Here is a 17,952-nt window from a genome sequence, read left to right as displayed (position 1 = left end):
GGACAAGGGATTCATACGCCCCAGTTCATCATCTTGGTGCGCACCAGTGCTGTTCATGAAGTCTAAGGACAGTGTTGCAGGGCTAGAAAAGGTGGCGTTCTTGGGGCATATTCGTGAAGTCTGAGGACAGAGTTGCAGGGCTAGAAAAGGTGGCATTCTTGGGGCATATTATCTCCCAAGAAGGAGTCGAGGTGGACCCAGCTAAGGTGGAAGCAGTGAGGACTTGGCCAGTGCCTAAGACAGTCAGTGAGATACGCAGTTTTTTTGGGAGCAGTGTTGATGCAGGATGGGAAAGTAATTGCCTACGCTTCCAGGTAGTTAAAAACCCATGAGAGGAACTATCTCACTCACGATTTGGAGTTAACAGCAGTAGTCTTTGCACTGAATAACTGGAGGCACTATCTTTGTGGTGAGAGATGTGAGATCTTCACAGATCATAAGAGCCTCAAGTATTTCTTTACGCGGAAGGAGCTGAACATGAGGCAATGTCGATGGTTGGAGTTAGTGAAAGACTATGACTGTGTGATTAACTATCATCCAAGGAAGGCCAATGTTGTGGCTGATGCACTGAGCAGGAAGTCAGCAGGGTTGTCACACTTGACAGTTCACAGACCGTTGTTGATGGAGATGCAGAGGTTCAACTTGGAGTTTGTGACTCGAGAGGTATCTGTTAAGTTGGAAGCCTTGACTTTACAGTAAACCTTGAGAGACAGAATGCATGAGGGACAGCAGTCTGCTGAGCAGCCGATCATGTGGAGACAAAGAGACGTGGGAGGAGGCAGTGATCTGTACACAATTGAGGATGGTATCGTACGATATCGAGGCAGACTTTGGGTTCCATCTGATGAAACACTGAGACAGGAGGTTATGACCTAAGCCCACCGATCTTCGTATTCTATCCACCCAGGGAGTACGAAGATGTACAAGGATTTACAACGTTTGTACTAGTGGTCGGGTATGAAGTGAGATATATTCAGATTTGTGAGCGAGTGTCTTACATGTCAGCAGGTAAAGGCAGAACACTAGAGGCCAGCTAGGATGTTGAAACCGCTTCCTATCCCGGAGTGGAAATGAGAGCATATCAGCATGGATTTTGTTGTGGGTTTGCCGAGGACTTCGTAGGGTTTTAACTCGATTTGGGTGATTCTGGATCGTCTTACCAAATCAGCTCACTTCTTGCCAGTTAAAACGACCGATGACATGAGTAAGTACGCTGAACTGTAATAAATAGATTGTCAGGTTGCATGGTATTCTAGTGTCGATTGTCTCTGACAGATATCCATGGTTCACATCTGGTTTTTGAAAGAGTTTGCATCATGCGTTGGGTACTAGGATGAATTTCAGCACAGTTTTTCACCCACAGACAGATGGTCAGTCTGAGAGAGTGATACAGACATTGGAGGACTTGCTGAGGGCGTGTGTGTTGGATTATCGAGGAAGCTGGGATGTGAAGTTACCACTGATAGAGTTTACATATAATGACAGCTATCAGACTTCCATTCAGATGGATCTCTACGAAGCATTGTATGAGAGAAAGTGCAGGACTTCGATTCACTGGGATGATGTTGGGGAGAGGGTTGAGATGGGACCAGAAATCGTGAGACAGACTGCTGAGATGGTTGTGCAGATTCCTCAACGCATGAGGACCGCTTAGAGCCGCCATAAGAGCTACGCTGATAGACGTAGGCATGATATAGAGTTTGAAGTGGGAGATCACGTGTTCTTGAAGGTGGCTCCGATGAAAGGAGTGCTGAGATTCGGAAAGAAAGGGAAGTTGAGCCCTCGTTACATCGGACCATTTGAGATTATGGAGCGAGTGGGGACTTTAGCCTACAGATTGGCATTACCGCCCCATCTTTTTGCAGTGCATAATGTCTTTCATGTTTCGATGCTTAGGAGGTACATGGCTAATCCAACGCATGTACTAGAGCTCGAACCCTTACAGTTAGCAGTAGACTTGTCCTTCGAGGAGAGGCCGGTACGTATCCTCAAGAGGCAAGAGAGGAAGTTGAGGAACCGAGTGATTCCCATGATTAAAGTTCAGTGGCAGAACCATTCAGTAGAGGAAGCTACATGGGAGACGGAGTTTGATTTGTTAGCCAAATATCCAGAACTATTTGGTAAGCCGAATTTCGGAGACGAAATTCTTTTAAGGGGATAGAATTGTAACACCCAGGAAATCCATTGACTGACCAGACCACATGCATGACATTAAATATGCTGTTTGAAATTATTTGAGTTATTTTAAAGTTATTTTATGTGTTTAGAAGTAAATTATATTTACTTATAACGTCTGTCAAATTTTGAGATTTTTTTTAAAGTTATAGAAGACGACGATTAGAGGCTTTCAAGTGAAGAGGTACCCTGGACACGATTTAAGGTAAAGGTAGAATTTTAGTAATTTGGGTATTTAATTAGTATGATTTATTTTTAATTTATTTAAGAATAGATCGGTAAGTAATTAAATAAAAAATTTAAGTTGTAGGAGGATTTTTATAATTTTTGGACTGAGTAGTGTATTTTATCCATTTAATAAATATTGATTTTTATTTTAAAAAGAGTTGATAAGCTTATATATATATTTATATTATTTACGTGTATATATATATTTATATTTGGGAATTAGCGTGTATTGTTATTTAAATTAGTAATTAATTTTATGTATTTAGTTATTAAGTATAGTAATTAGTTTTATTAAAAAAAAAGAAGAGAGCGATCAGAAGGAAAAAAAAAGAGAGAGAAGAATGACAAGGCAAAAACGAGATAAGAGAGTAGGCGGCTAGGGTTCTTGGGGTGAATTTTTAGCGTTCGGTCGTGTTTCGACCTATTTCCGATCCCAAAAACGCGTTTCAGATCGTTCTTTCTATATAGAGGCAAGTTTTAATCCGTTTTTTGACTCATCGGTAAAACCATATATTTTCAAATGATTAGGAATGTGATTTGATGAAAATTATGCATATTATTGATTCATGATCATGTAATTAAAAGGTTTGAAGGTTTTATATGTGATTGAAGGTGAAAAAGAGGTTTTATACGCAAATATATGTATTTTTACTGTAGAATACGCTACTGTTCACATATATGGTACGTATACATGAACAATATACGTATTTGTATGTGAATGTGTGTGTATTTCATGTATAGTGTGTGTATATGTGTGGCCGTGTGTGTGTTCAGTTGCGTGCGTGTGTGGGTGTGTTCCGTGTGTGTGAGTAATCTGTGTGTTGTGTGATGTTTGTGTGTTAATAATGTATAAATTATGAATGTTAAATTTAATTATATAATTTTGTAGTGGGGTCTAGGTGGAGTTGTATGATTGGGGGTGGGATATTGTGTGCGTGAGTGGGGTTTAGTATTTGTGTGTGTGTGTTTCGGGGTGTGTGTGTGTATTGCCGTGTGTGTGTGTGTATTTGTGGGTGTATTTTTGTGTGTGTATTTTTGGTGTGTATTCATGTACGTGTATTTATTTCGTGTGTGTGTGTGTATGTTTTTGTGTGTGTGTGTTCCTGAATTGAGGATTGAGGATAAAGAAGAGGTGAGAAAAAAATATTTTTATGGCTTGTGGTGAAGTTACTATTAAGGTTGAGGTTGACGGAGTGTGAATGTAGGCTCCTTGATCATGATGTCCCTCCCAAGAGGAAGACGGAGTGTGGATGTAGGCCATTGAGTCATGATGCCCCTCCACTTGAGGTTGACGGAGTGTTGGATAAGACCTTCGGGTCATAATGCCCCTCCACTTGAGGTTTGACGGAGTGTTGGATAAGGCCTTCGGGTCATAATGCCCCTCCACATGACGGAGTGTTGGATAAGGTCTTCGGGTCATAATGTCCCTCCACCCTGGATATCCTTGTATAATGCTTGATCAAGCGACTATAAAAAAAAGTTGAGGAAAGTTTCTGAGCCACAGGTCGAAAGGAACGGAATTATTTTTATGAGGTTAATGTGCACTGTTTTGCAATGTGTTTGAAGTGTGTTGAGTTGTGTTCTTTTGCTGGGGTTCGTTATATGATGAAATGTAAAGAAAAGGTTGAGGTGTCTCTTTTGCGACGTATTTGAATGTTTAAAGGTAAAGGATGAGGATTGTATGCTTGTGTGTGCATGCTTGAAGGTTTAATGATTTTAAGAATTAAAGTTGATGTTTTAAAGTACAGTTTAAAGTTTATAGAGTTATATATGTTTGTTATATCCGGATATTTCTTGCTGAGTCATTAGGCTTAATAGACTTTATCGATGCACGTAATGATGAATAGGTGGTGTTGTCTGACGAGTGCGATGGTCGTATGGCGGTGCAAATCATGACCATGCAGCTTCCGCAATTTAATGTTTTTAAGAAAAAAGGTTTATGTAATTAATTGGTTGAGGTTTTGTAAAAGTAGAAGTATTTTATTTTCTTTTTATTATGAGTATTTTTAAATTGTGTTTTTTATTTATTCATGTTATTTCCTACCCCGTTTCTTATTATTATTATTAAGGTGTATTATTTTAAATAAAAAAAAGTCAGCAATTTATTTATTTATTTTTTTTAAGTTAAAAAATTAGAGGACGTTACAAGGATAATATGTTTATGATAGCATCAACAAGAAACGGATTCCGACAAAGTTGACTTATCAGCCACTTGATTATTATTTTTTAAAAAAAGCCACTCGAATATTAAATTTAGATAAAGATAGATGGCAAACGTGCACCAACTCGAACAGATGCACCAAAATACAGCACTGACTAGCGGTTCAAAATGAAATTATTGGGACAGAAATCATGATTTAACAATTTTGAAAACGAAATGGAAAAAAGTTTGTATCAATTATACTTTATAGTAATTTTGCAATTATAGTACAAGAAAGCAGAGTTTAGCCATCTGTTGGCTGGCCAAAGTGAACAAACAATGGAAAAATTTCCGGACTCACCATCATTATGAATATTTGATCATCCAAAATACAAAAACAGAGAGCCTTCGACGGCAGACGGATAAGTTAATCAAAACTCCTATGAATGAATGAAAATGAGGACGTTTAGATATCTCACTTCGGATAGATTAAGTAATTGAGAGTTGTATACTTGCAATCCTCGCCCTTGAGCTACTTTTTTGGGTCGAGTTATGTTTGAATTCGTAATCTTCAAAGACTCTGAAGATAGTACACTTTTTCGAAACACATAATTTGATCACATAAGGCGAACAAGAGCTTTAGCAGTGTCAAGTTTCTAGAATCCGTAGAAATGAACAGGACTCCAGCAAGAGGTGTTGCCTTGCCTCTAACACATACCACCAAATGACAGAGGCTCCCTGGAAAGAGCCAAATCTTCCTATTGTCGTTTGAAAACGAGTCCTCGAATTCGGCCAACGTTGGTTTCTTCCCAACCCATGTTTCAACCCAAATGGCTTTCCAAGATTCCGGTATCGATATAGAGAAGTCGGAAGCAAGATCACACATTTCCTTGTGGTAGAAACGTAAGATAAGAAATGTGCTCACTGTGAGAGAAACGAAGAGACTACGAAAAAAGAAAAGACCTTTAATTTGATGGATACATTCAGACTTCAGGCAACAGTACCAAGCAGCCTTCGATGCATTGCATTTGCTTATTAGCGAACGGAGCCCCGAGAATCCCAATCAAATGAAGATGAGAAATATAGCATCCTCGGATTAGCTTTGACCTTACTTGAGATAGTTGGTATCACGAATATACATAATGTCATGATCCCCCTAAAAAACATTCAATCTAGTGTATTGTTAGCATTAACATCAAAATCATGGCCTATAACTGGTAATGCCACAAGATTGAATGTTTTTCCCCTCCATCTTCTGATACATCCGTGATACCAACTATCTCAAGTAAAGTCAAATCCAATTCGACGATACTATATTTTTCATCCGCATTTGATTGGGATTCTCAGGCTTCCATTCCCTTGTAAACAAATGCAATGCATCGAAGACTGATTGCTGTTATTCTTTATTTTGATTCCTACATTTCTCCAAACAAAAAGCCCACTTCACCAATTTGGTGACAAATTTGGGCAAGAACAATGGTTTGTGTCATCTTGCTTCGATTCCTCTACCCCAAATCTTGGACAATTCCAAAAAATTCTTCTCAAAAAAACGAGAAGACAACTCAACCAAAGATCTCAATTTGGGCTTGGTGGGAGAAAGAAATGATTCAAGAAAATATTTGTCCGATGGTTTCGAATTCAAGCATAGTATATAACTATATATAGAGTGTTTTTGGTGCCGTAATTGGATAGCTTTCTTGTACGCGATGAGAATCCATTGTTAATTAATCGAACAAGCGAGTGGGAACACTTAAACACACGCTTCAAGGCATGCCGGCTATGTCGAATATATATTTTTTTTTAAAAAAAAATTAAGTCTCCCGTGATAGTATCAGCTGGTAACAGAGGTCGATAACCGATTCATGTGGGTTTAGTACATTCCTTCCGCAAGGTACTATCCTGCGGGTGATGTGTAACCTCATGATTGGTCAAAATTAGTGGGTCCCACCTGCGGGTGATGTGTAACCTCATGATTGGTCAAAATTAGTGGGTCCCATGTGGGACCCACTGATTTTAACCAATCATGAGCCGCCACGTCATCCGCAGGGCACTACCCTGCGAGTAGCATCTACTCAACCTTCATGTGACATGACTGCATCCAAAAATAATATATTTTTTTAAATATAAATATTATATTTTTCATTGATCGGATTAAATCGGAGATTATCTAACAAAATTGATCTATAAAGCAAGTTATATAAGATTTTGTGAGACTCTCACGAATATTTACCGTGAAACCGGATAGCTTTGTCAATATTTATAATAAAAAATAATATTTTTAGCATCTAAAATAAAACATTATCATGAATGACCTAATTAAAAGATATGTTTCACAAAATTTACTCGTAATATCATTTCACAAAAGATTTTGTGTTTTCTCGTAGCAATACATTAGGTCAGTAAGTTTATTTGATTGAACGTTCAAAGCTTTGAGAAAAGCAAATATATAATCATTATTTTGTTGACGATACTATACATGGTTTTTTTTAGCTTTTTAACTCAATAATATGAAAAATAGGAGTTCTTCTAATAATTATGCCTTTTTTTTTTTTTTTTTTTTTTTGCCAATGAGGTCTTGGCCTAGTGGCCAAGACTGATCAGGCCCTAAGACCTCTTAATCTCAGGTTCGATTTTCGCTGACTGCGGGTTAGTTTCCTAATTTATTTAGGTTGTTTTAGTTACTTTCTTTGCTTGAGACAAACACGTCTCGAGTCCATGCTTAAGTCCCGTCGATTGTGCGGGCAATTTCACTTTGTTTAGTGTTATAATTTGATGTAATTTGATATCCAATGTACTTGTACTCATTTTTTGGAACATCTTAGTTATAATGATTTTGAAATCAAACATATTTGTTGTCCAAGGAAATAAAAATATTCAAATACATTTTGAATATTAAAAATTCCAATATTTTTTTGAAAATAATGAACCGGAAAAATTTAAAAGAAAAAGAGTTTGTGTCAACTTTAAAAATACATTATACGTTCTAGAACTGTTTTAAAAAGATCTCCATGGAAACGATAGCTGCTTCTTCCTTCCTTTTCAGTTGACTTCATAATGTTTGGATCTGGGAAGTATTTGTCTCGATCTAGTTGAGATTCAAATCAGCAAGAACAATTTGTGTGAAATGAACTTGCACACTCGATTGAATTAATGATAATAGAAAATATTTCGGCAGAGTTCAAATAATCAAAGTGTAGGATAATGTAAATGAGATAAATACTTTGTTTATAAAATTAGTTCGAATGTAGTATAATATTTCTACGTCTCTCTCTTTCTTCTATTTTCATAAGAATTGTCATTAGAAGACTTTCGTGCATGATTGCTAGTAATTTGCAATGACCCACTTCAGTAAGGTTTACCACTATTGTAAATTGACACTCTTAGACAGTGTTTGGAAAAACTTCTAGGAAGCACTTCTCAGCTTTTCGTTAACAAAATTTTACAACATTACAAAATTTTGTTAACGAAAAGCTGATAAGTATTTCTTAAAAGCTCTCTCAAACACTACCTTAGTCTAACACTTCTTAATCATTTGGGGTAAAAAGAATCATACATCTTCACAATTACAAGTATTTTTGAATGAATTCTAACACACACAAAGATCCTTGAATGATAAGATATAATAAAGTAGTGTGTGTTTGAAATTCAGCTTAAACTCTTTTTGGCTTAGCTCTTGAAAACTTTGAAAGATCGGAAAAGTATGCTTGAATGCGTGATCAGGGAGTATGTGTAAGTTTGAATGTCGATCCTATTTGTAGGAGAAAATCAAATGTTCAAGTTTAAACGACTCTTTTTGGATCGTACATGGTCTCGTTTTTAGAAATAGTATCTTGTGTCACGTGCACCTCACAATAGTCTTACAATAGTGCTATCGATGAGTACACGGGAGACTGATAAATAACGACTCAGACTTATTTGTATTTTATCAAAAACATTCTCGATCTTATCGTCGGATTTGCTTTGCTGAAAGTTTGTCTGGAAAGAGTAATAAATCGGCTTTGAGAATTGAGATAGACACTGAGAATCAGTGTTCTAAAAAGCGCGAAAAAGCGCCACTTAAGCGTGAAGCGTGAGTAAAAAACTTCTCTTTGGACAAAAACTTGAAAAAAACGGTCAACCACTTGGTTGACCATATTAAGCGCAAAAAAGCGTGAAAAACTCGAAAAAAATGTAAAAAAGCTAGAAAAAAGCGTGAAAAATATAATTTTTTTAAAAAAATATTTAATTAAAATTAAAATTCTTATTTAACATTTTTAACTTTTGAATTTTATTTTAAATGATATATATTTAATAATATATATATATATATTTTTCTCTTCAAAAAAAAAATATATATATATTTTTAAAAAAAACATTTCAATACATCAAAATTAAATTTATTTCGTGCATTTACTTTCTTTTCGACTAAGAAATAAAATCTGATCTAACGCAAACAGTTTACTCTAGATAATTTGTTATTTTAAGACTTAAGTTTTTTATAACTTGAAAATTTATTTATTTATTATTAAAATCTTTAAGTTTACATTTTATTTATTCTATTAATTAATTTAATATAATTAAAATTATTAAAAAAATAAAAAACGCTTTTTCATGCTTTAGTTTGTTCTAAACTCGTTTAAGCTTATAAAGCTTAAGCTTAACCGTGACTCTTCGTCACGCTTCACGCTTTTTAGAACCTTGCTGGAAATTGACATAATTAGTTAAGCTTCGAGGCTTAAAGTTCGGGAAACTAGCTGTGCTTAGTTTTCTTTGGTAATGCTGATTTAGTGATTTTGATACTTAATTAGCATCATCAGAAAATTCTGTTAGGCGGGACTTAATTCGAATTAATTAATATTTTGAAAATTCACCAAAAACATAATTGTCCATTAATGAATCAAGGGAAATACAGTTTAATATGCAGTTATCATTTACGCACAAATTTACAATTTATTCAATTTAAATATAATTATTAATAAATTATTCTAAATGATTTAACTTGGAAAAGAAAATTGATTTCAAAATATTTAAACTAAATCAAAGAAATAAAATTTAAAATAAATTTGTTTGTTGTTGTTTATCTAACTCAATTTAAAGATTATTTGTAAAAGTGACTCTGGAATCAGAGCAAATTTTACTTCTATCTTTAGGTTGCGCTTGAATGGAATAATTTCGATCATGGATTTTGATTTTTTTATTAACAATTAAACAATAGATCAACTATTGAATCAACACTTTACTTATTTACACAAGTTATATAAAATACATTTCAAATGACACAATTATTGAGTGAACTTGAAATTCGTACTAATTAACATGAAAGACTATATACTTATGAAAGCGATTGATTTGAAATTTATGGTATTACTTCTCTAAACGACAAAAATATATTTAGAATTCAAATCATTCTATCCAAACGTAAATAACATCCTAATATTGAATATAAAGGTGGATAATGGATATCATCCTTACATGTAGATCCACTTAAAAAAATATAAACTCAATATGTATCGATAAATATTGATCATTAAATGAACTTTAAAACAGTTAAAAAAGAATAATATAATCCCAAGAAACTAGTTAATGTTTGTAAAGGATTAGAAATCCAAATTTATTAAATAGTAGCATTTCAATCGGTTAATGTTGTCCAACTTGATATCTGTAGTTAATTTATAATGTGGTTCTTGATCCAACTTAAGATACCAAGTCAAACTATTCGGCTCTAAAAAATCATATGTATGTAATTATTTCCCGAAGAAGTATATATATATATATATATATATATATATATATATATATATATTATCTCTTCTGGTTCAAGCAGTGCCGTGATTCGGAGGGGAAGTTATATTTATCATACAAAGTATAATAATTTTTACAAGATGTAATAAAAATGATATTTATCAACCAAACCATTTTATTGTCTTGTACCGAATGAAAGTCGGTTTTATTTTTTTTTTAATAATCCAAGATTAAAATAATGTAATATTTTTTTGACCAATTATTTTGATATAATTGTGTTAAAAATTTAAATCTTTGTTTGATATTTGTTTTGTTAAATATTTACAATATAATTTGTAAAAAATATCTCAAATATTAAAAATTGGTAAAAGTAAAACTTATATGACGATAGACCACATCATGTGCTGTGACGCAACGATTAAAGTCCCATGATGTGACCTGATCACCTCAAATAAAGTCAAATAAATAGGCGGCTATGGGATCAATAATTATCGATGACATATTTTTCAATTCTTTTTGATACATATTACATCGTTTTTAATTAGCTCGTACTATGATTTTTTGTCTTCTCCTAAAAATTCTCATCATCTCAATATAAAAGTTATTAGTTATTGTCAGAGGTTTGAAAAAATATAAATTCGATATAGCACAAATTTTATGATATGCGGCTGGATTGTAATTTTGCTCCTATATATGATATAATAGTATTATATGATACAACATAAAAATTTCTTAAAAATAATTAATACGTCTTATGAGTTATGATGAGCATTCTGTTGATTTCAATTAAATAATATTTGAGTCTTAAAAATAAGCGAATATGTTACAACTATCTCGAAAATTTTAAATCTCTCTAAGCACTTTCTCATCTCTAAGCACTTTGTCAATTTTAATTCACTTATCCTAATTCCCCCTCTTCCATGCACCTGTTAGATATATCGTTCAGCGCCTTCATACTATTCTCCATTCTCCTCATTTTTAAGAACACCTGCATTGGTGTTCATATGTGGGTGTTATGTTATAACACTCAATTGGTGTTAGAACCAATGAGAGTGAGTATTATAACACCCACTCTCTCCTCCACATAATAACCACGTTCAGAGTATTGTCATAATTGAAAGCATTCATTTAACTTTTATTTATTTATTTTTTCAAATTTACATACTGACGTGTGCAAGCACGCGCCATGGGAGAGCGTGGGGAAAGGCCGACAAAGCTAGCCCACCACACATGGCCATTGATTTTTTTCATTTCATTTTATTTATTTAATTTTAAGTATTTCCAACGTTATTTTTTGGTAGACTTTGTGAAACTTTTGGGTTCAGTATCCATGTTAGAAAAATTTAGTCTTCACTTCCTAATGTATTACAAAACTTATTTTTAACTCCCTATTGACTTTTTTAGCTTTCTGTTCCTTTTTTTTTTTGAATTAATTAATTTAATTTAAATATTTTATTTTCTCATTTCGTCATCTTCCTCCCCCAATTTCTATGCATCGGGCCAAGCCAAATCCCTAACCAAAAAACTCATCCATCGCCGAAGCCTACCAACGGAAGAAAACTCATAACCAAATAAACTAATCCATCTTTCTCTCCTCAGATTCTATCAACAGATTTCCATTTATTCTCCTCAATGTAGGAAACCATAGCAAAACCCATGGGCCGTAAGAACCCACTGGCCTGCGACACCTATTGAAAAAGTTTTGCAATGGGCGACGACAAGAGAAAGAGATCCGAACCTAAGAAACGAGGAAGTGGGTTTTTCTGTTCTGTTTGTTGCCTTTGTCCTACTTTTTATGCAATTTGTGTTACATTATTTTGATCTTGCTTTTATTTGTATATTTTTCATTCTTGTGTTCGTTACTGTTTTGAATTTGGTAATGTTATCGATTTTATACTATATTAAATGGATGGTTGTCATTGTTAATTTTCCAGTAAGTTTGAGAAAATCCCCAAAGTAAACTTTTTTTTGAAACTAGACAAATGTTGAGCTTGCATAACACTTTTTTTTTTTGTCTGGAGATATTGGAGTCAATAGTGAAGGTGGCATGATATTGCTAGGAAGTAGTTCGTACAGTAAGAATTTGTTTATCTTTACAATATAGGAGGATATGAGCCTAATGCAGATGTATTTGCATCTTGGCAAAAAAATGTGATCAAATCAATCCTTCTTCAACCTTTTTAAAATATCTTGCACCTCACCGAAAGTTATATGTGACATTGAATGAAGATCAAGATGTTAGTAATATGATCTGATTGTTTGTCTACATGAAAGTAAACATCATTGACACGATAGCAATCCGAAAAGAAGAAATTATTCCAAGTGACAAGAATATTCTGTGGTAATTCATGTCTTTATCTGTTTGTAGTTGTGCTACACCAGAACGATAGAAATAAATATTCCAATTTACCTTTAATTTATTCATACAGTTAGTAAGTACATTTTATTTAAGATATGGATGTTGGTATTTCAAGTGATTTATTGAAATATTTTATTGTTGTTTTTCTTTAATTAAGGAATGAGTTTGATGTGGATAATGGTTCTTCGAGTGCATCTTAATATGAAATGGTTCTACAAAGTAACTCCATTGATGCTTGGAGTCATTTGATTCGTGGAGAGGGGCAAAATTTTAAAAATGCTGATGAGTTTCGAAAGGTTCTTAAAAACTATGCTATTGCTACCATGAGATCGTTCGTGTATAAGAAAAATGACCAACAAAAGATTTTCGTTGTTTGTAATGTCAGTGGTTGTGCATGGAAAATATATGCATCCAAATATAAGGCAGATGGAACGTTTGGAATTAGAAAATTTTGTCTTCAGCACGTATGTGAAGAGGCAAATCTTCGTAGCAGAGGTCATCCAAAGGCTGATTCTGTTTGGGTGGCGATTATCGTTAAAGATAAATTGAGAGGGAAACCATCATACCGACCGTCCGCAATTGTAAGAGATATTAATAGGGAATATGGCGTTGAATTGAAGTACCATACATCATGGATGGGCAAAGAAATAACAATGCATCAACTTTATGGGATAGAGAAAGAATGTTTTGATAAATTGAGGTGGTATTGTGATACTTTGAAACAAACAAATCCTGGTAGTTGGGCTGATTGTGAGGTTGATAAATGAACAAGTTTCGACGATTTTTTATATCTTTACATGCATGTATTGTTGGATTTGTTAAGGGATGCAGACCGTTGTTTTTTTTTAGATGGAACACATATTAAAAATAAATTCAAAAGATGCATACTAAGTGTTGTGACAAAAGATGCTAATGATGACCTATTCACTTTAGCATTTGCGGTAGTGGAGGCTGAGAATGATGCTAACTGGGAATGGTCCTGTTTGAAACTTAGGGGAGTCTTGACAATGCAAAATTGTGTATTTTTCTCATAGTTCACATTCTTTTCTGATAGACATAGTGGTCTTGTTAAGACAATCCCCAATATATTTGCCGGTAGTCACCATGCATATTGTCTACGACACTTGGTGGATGATTTTCGTACGCGGGTAAGTACTATAATAGTTCATTTGATTTTAAATAATATATTTTTTATGCGGGATTTTTAATATTGTTTTATTTAAATTTTAGATTTTGAAGAAGTATCCATTGAACAACAAAAAGTATTAGGAATCTATATTCCACAAAGCAGCATACGCGGCAACTGAGAGTGAGTTTATTGTTCATATTAGTAGTATAATCCAGTCAATTCCTCTTGCAGAAGAATTTATTAAAAATTCATAACCCGAAAATTGGGCAAATTGCTTATTTTCTGGAAAAAGATGGGGCATAATCAACAACAATCAAGAAGAATGTTGGAATAGTTGGGTTAAACCCGCAAGGTATTTGCCAATTGTATCCATGATTGATACCATACGGTTACAAATAATGAACATGATGAATAAAATACGAGAGTCATCTCTCCTAATGGTTGGAATCCTATCTCCTAAGCCAGAAAGTAGTTTGTTACAAAACTACACTAAATCTCGAAATTTGAAGGTTGATAGGTCTAGTTCATTGCTTTTTGAGGTTCTGGATGGTGATAAAAGTTGTGCAGTGGACCTGGGAAACTGGAGTTGCTCATGTAGAATCTGGAAAATTAATGGGATCCCTTGTAACCATGTTTGTGCTGCTATTGAGTCAAAGGGTTTGTCAATATATGACTTTTGTGACTCTTGCTACAAAGTTGAAAATTATCGGAGAGCTTATGCGGCAGTTGTCAATCCAATCCCTACATTTGATTTCAATGCTGATTTACCACATTCTAATGGCGATATAATTAGACCTTTGGATGTTCGATCACAGCCAGGACGTAGAAGGACACAAAGATTCCCGTCTCAAGTAAAGAAACGTGTTACCAAGTGCGCACGGTGTCACAAACCAGGGCATAACCGTAGAAAATGCAAGGAAGCAATATAGTATGTGGATGGGCTGTTTTTGTTGGTCATAATAACAGAACATGCAAAGAAGCAATATATTATTTAGATGGGCTATTTTTTTGGTTACAATCACAAGACATGCAAAGAAGAAATATAGTTGCTAGATGAGGCTATTTTTTGTCAGTACTCATACGCTTTAGATTATATATTTTGGGTAATCATATGTCTTGAGATACCTTTTGTTGTTTGCATGTCAAATGTAATGAATGTGTAGCACATACTGGTGCTTATTATACCACAATTATTTTTGGTGTATTGATTGGATGCATAACTGTGTTGGTGAAGTTGGTAGTGTATTTGGTAGTTTGGGTGAAGTTGATATTCTATTTGGTAATGTTGATGAAGTTGGTACTGTATCAGGATTATAAGAACGTTTTTTATTTCATTTGCTACATAGTGTACTACTTATCTATGTAACAGATACTGAAAATAGGCACTATTATACTTAATTTGAAAGCTGATGTACTACGGATCAATATACTTGGTACTACCATTTTGACGATGCACCAACACCAAAATGGAAAACGTGTGGACGATGTACCACATTTAACTAAAAAACATACCACATTCAGGACAAATTATACTTAATTTGCAAGAACAAGTACTACGAATCAATATAATTGGTTATGTGGCTCAAAAAAAAAATAATTGGTACTATTTTTTTGAAGATGCACCAGCACCACAATGAAAAACATACATGAAAGATGTACCAAATATTACAAAGTAGCATACCACATTAAGACAATATTATACTTCATTTTCAATCTAAGGTACTACAGATCAATATAAATGATACAGCTTTTCGAACAATATTATACTTCATTCGCAAGCTAAGGTACTACGGATCAATATAAATGATGCTGCCTTTCGTACGATACATCAGCACCATAATGAAAAACATGTATGGAAGATTTACCAAATATTACCAAGTATCATACCACATTAAGGCAATATTATACTTCATTTTCAAGCTAAGGTACTACAGATCAATATAAATTATACTATCTTTCGGACAATATTATACTTCCTTTTCAAGATAAGGTACTACAAATCAATATAAATGGTACTGCATTTCGAACGATGCATCAGCACCACAATGGAAAACCTGTATGGACAATGCACCAAATATTACGAAGTAACATACCACAATAAGGCAATATCATACAACATTTTGAAGCTAAGGTACAACGGATCAATATAATTGGTACTGCCTGTCGAAAGATGCACCAGCAGCACTGTGGAAAACAAGTATGAAAGATGTACCAAATATTACAAAGCAGCATACCACAATAAGGAAATATTATACTTAATTTGAAAACTAAGGTACTACGGATCAATATAAATGGTACTGCCTTTCGGACGATGCACCATCAGCACAATGGAAAACATGTATGGAAGATGTATCAAATTTTCTAAAGGATCAAACCACAATAAGACAATATTATACTTCATTAGAATGCATAAACATGTGATAGTCATGATTGATACTACAATATTAGAAATTTTATAAGTAAACATGTGTTAAATAACATTGATGTTACAAAATTTGGACATTGGATACATAGATAAGATTGTTTTAACATAAATATTACAAACATATACAATGATCGTTACATATGCATGTGTTTGTTCATCACCATATATGCAAATAAATTAGCCATGAAAATGCATAAACATGTGATAATCATCACTTAAACTACTATAGTAGACATTTTATGTGTAAACATGTGGTACATCATCCGCAAATGTTTTCCATTGCAGTGATGGTGCATTGTCAAAAAGACAGTACAAATTATATTGATATGTAGTACATGAGCTTGCAAATGAAGTATAATAATGCCTCATTGTGGTATAAGAATTGGTTAAATGTGGTACATCATCCATACATGTTTTCCATTGCTGTGATGGTGCATTGTCAAAAAGACAGTACAAATTATATTGATATGTAGTACATGAGCTTGCAAATGAAGTATAATAATGCCTGATTCTGGTATAAGAATTGGTTAAATGTGGTACATCGTTCATACATGTTTTCCATTGCGGTGATGGTGCATTGTCAAAAAGGCAGTACAAATTATATTGATATGTAGTACATGAGCTTGCAAATGAAGTATAATAATGACTGATTATGGTATAAGATTGGTTAAATGCGGTACATCGTCCATACATGTTTTCTATTGTGGTGCTGATGCATTGTCAAAAAAGCAGTAAAAATTATATTGATATTTAGTACATGAGCTTGAAAATGAAGTATAATAATGCCTGATTGTGGATAAGAATTGGTTAAATATGGTACATCGTCCATACATGTTTTTTATTGTGGTGCTGGTGCATTGTCAAAAAGGCAGTACAAATTATATTGATATGTAGTACATGAGCTTGCCAATGAAGTATAATAATGCCTCATTGTGGTATAAGAATTGGTTAAATATGGTACATCGTTCATACATGTTTTCTATTGTGGTGCTGGTGCAATGTCAAAAAAGCAGTACAAATTATATTGATATGTAGTACATGAGCTTGCGAATGAAGTATAATAATGTTTGATTGTGGTATAAGATTGGTTAAATGTGGTACTTCGCCCATACATGTTTTCCATTGCGGTGATGGTGCATTGTCAAAAAGACAGTACAAATTATATTGATATGTAGTACATGAGCTTGCAAATGAAGTATAATAATGTCTGATTGTGGTATAAGAATTGGTTAAATGTGGTACATCGTCCATACATGTTTTACATTGCGGTGATGGTGCATTGTCAAAAAGGCAGTACAAATTATATTGATATGTAGTACATGAGCTTGCAAATGAAGTATAATAATGCCTGATTGTGGTATAAGACTTGGTTAAATATGGTACATCGTCCATACATGTTTTCTATTGTGGTGCTGGTGCATTGTCAAAAAAGCAGTACAAATTATATTGATATGTAGTACATGAGCTTGCAAATGAAGTATAATAATGTCTGATTGTGGTATAAGAATTGGTTAAATATGGTACATCGTCAATACATGTTTTCTATTGTGGTGCTGGTGCATTGTCAAAAAGGCAGTACAAATTATATTGATATGTAGTACATGAGCTTGCAAATGAAGTATAATAATGTCTGATTGTTGTATAAGAAATGGTTAAATGTGGTACATCATCCATACATGTTTTCCATTGCGGTGATGGTGCATTGTCAAAAAGAAAGTAAAAATTATATTGATATGTAGTACATGAGCTTGCAAATGAAGTATAATAATGTCTGA

At 33.8% G+C, this 17,952-nt stretch overlaps 1 protein-coding gene across 1 annotated transcript; it reads left to right on the top strand.

The window, feature by feature from the left end:
• Positions 1–12,829: 12,829 nt before the first annotated feature.
• Positions 12,830–14,681, top strand: LOC140860547 (uncharacterized). The gene is made up of 3 exons (XM_073263553.1): positions 12,830–13,378; positions 13,658–13,771; positions 14,262–14,681. The coding sequence occupies exons 1-3, from the start codon at positions 12,830–12,832 to the stop codon at positions 14,679–14,681; spliced, it is 1,083 nt and encodes a 360-aa protein (XP_073119654.1).
• Positions 14,682–17,952: the final 3,271 nt, after the last annotated feature.

This window comes from Henckelia pumila, chromosome 4, assembly GCF_033568475.1.
Source record: "Henckelia pumila isolate YLH828 chromosome 4, ASM3356847v2, whole genome shotgun sequence".
NCBI lineage: Eukaryota > Viridiplantae > Streptophyta > Magnoliopsida > Lamiales > Gesneriaceae > Henckelia > Henckelia pumila.
This window is presented reverse-complemented; position numbering and strand designations above follow the sequence as displayed.

What these genes read in the sequence shown, in the direction of transcription:
- LOC140860547 (XM_073263553.1), top strand. Translation starts at nt 12,830, where the DNA reads ATGGTTCTACAAAGTAACTCCATTGATGCTTGGAGTCATTTGATTCGT. An exon ending in GTAGTTGGGCTGATTGTGAG is followed by an intron (nt 13,379 to 13,657) that starts GTTGATAAATGA and finishes TTTTTCTCATAG; the next exon opens with TTCACATTCTTTTCTGATAG. An exon ending in TGGATGATTTTCGTACGCGG is followed by an intron (nt 13,772 to 14,261) that starts GTAAGTACTATA and finishes CGAAATTTGAAG; the next exon opens with GTTGATAGGTCTAGTTCATT.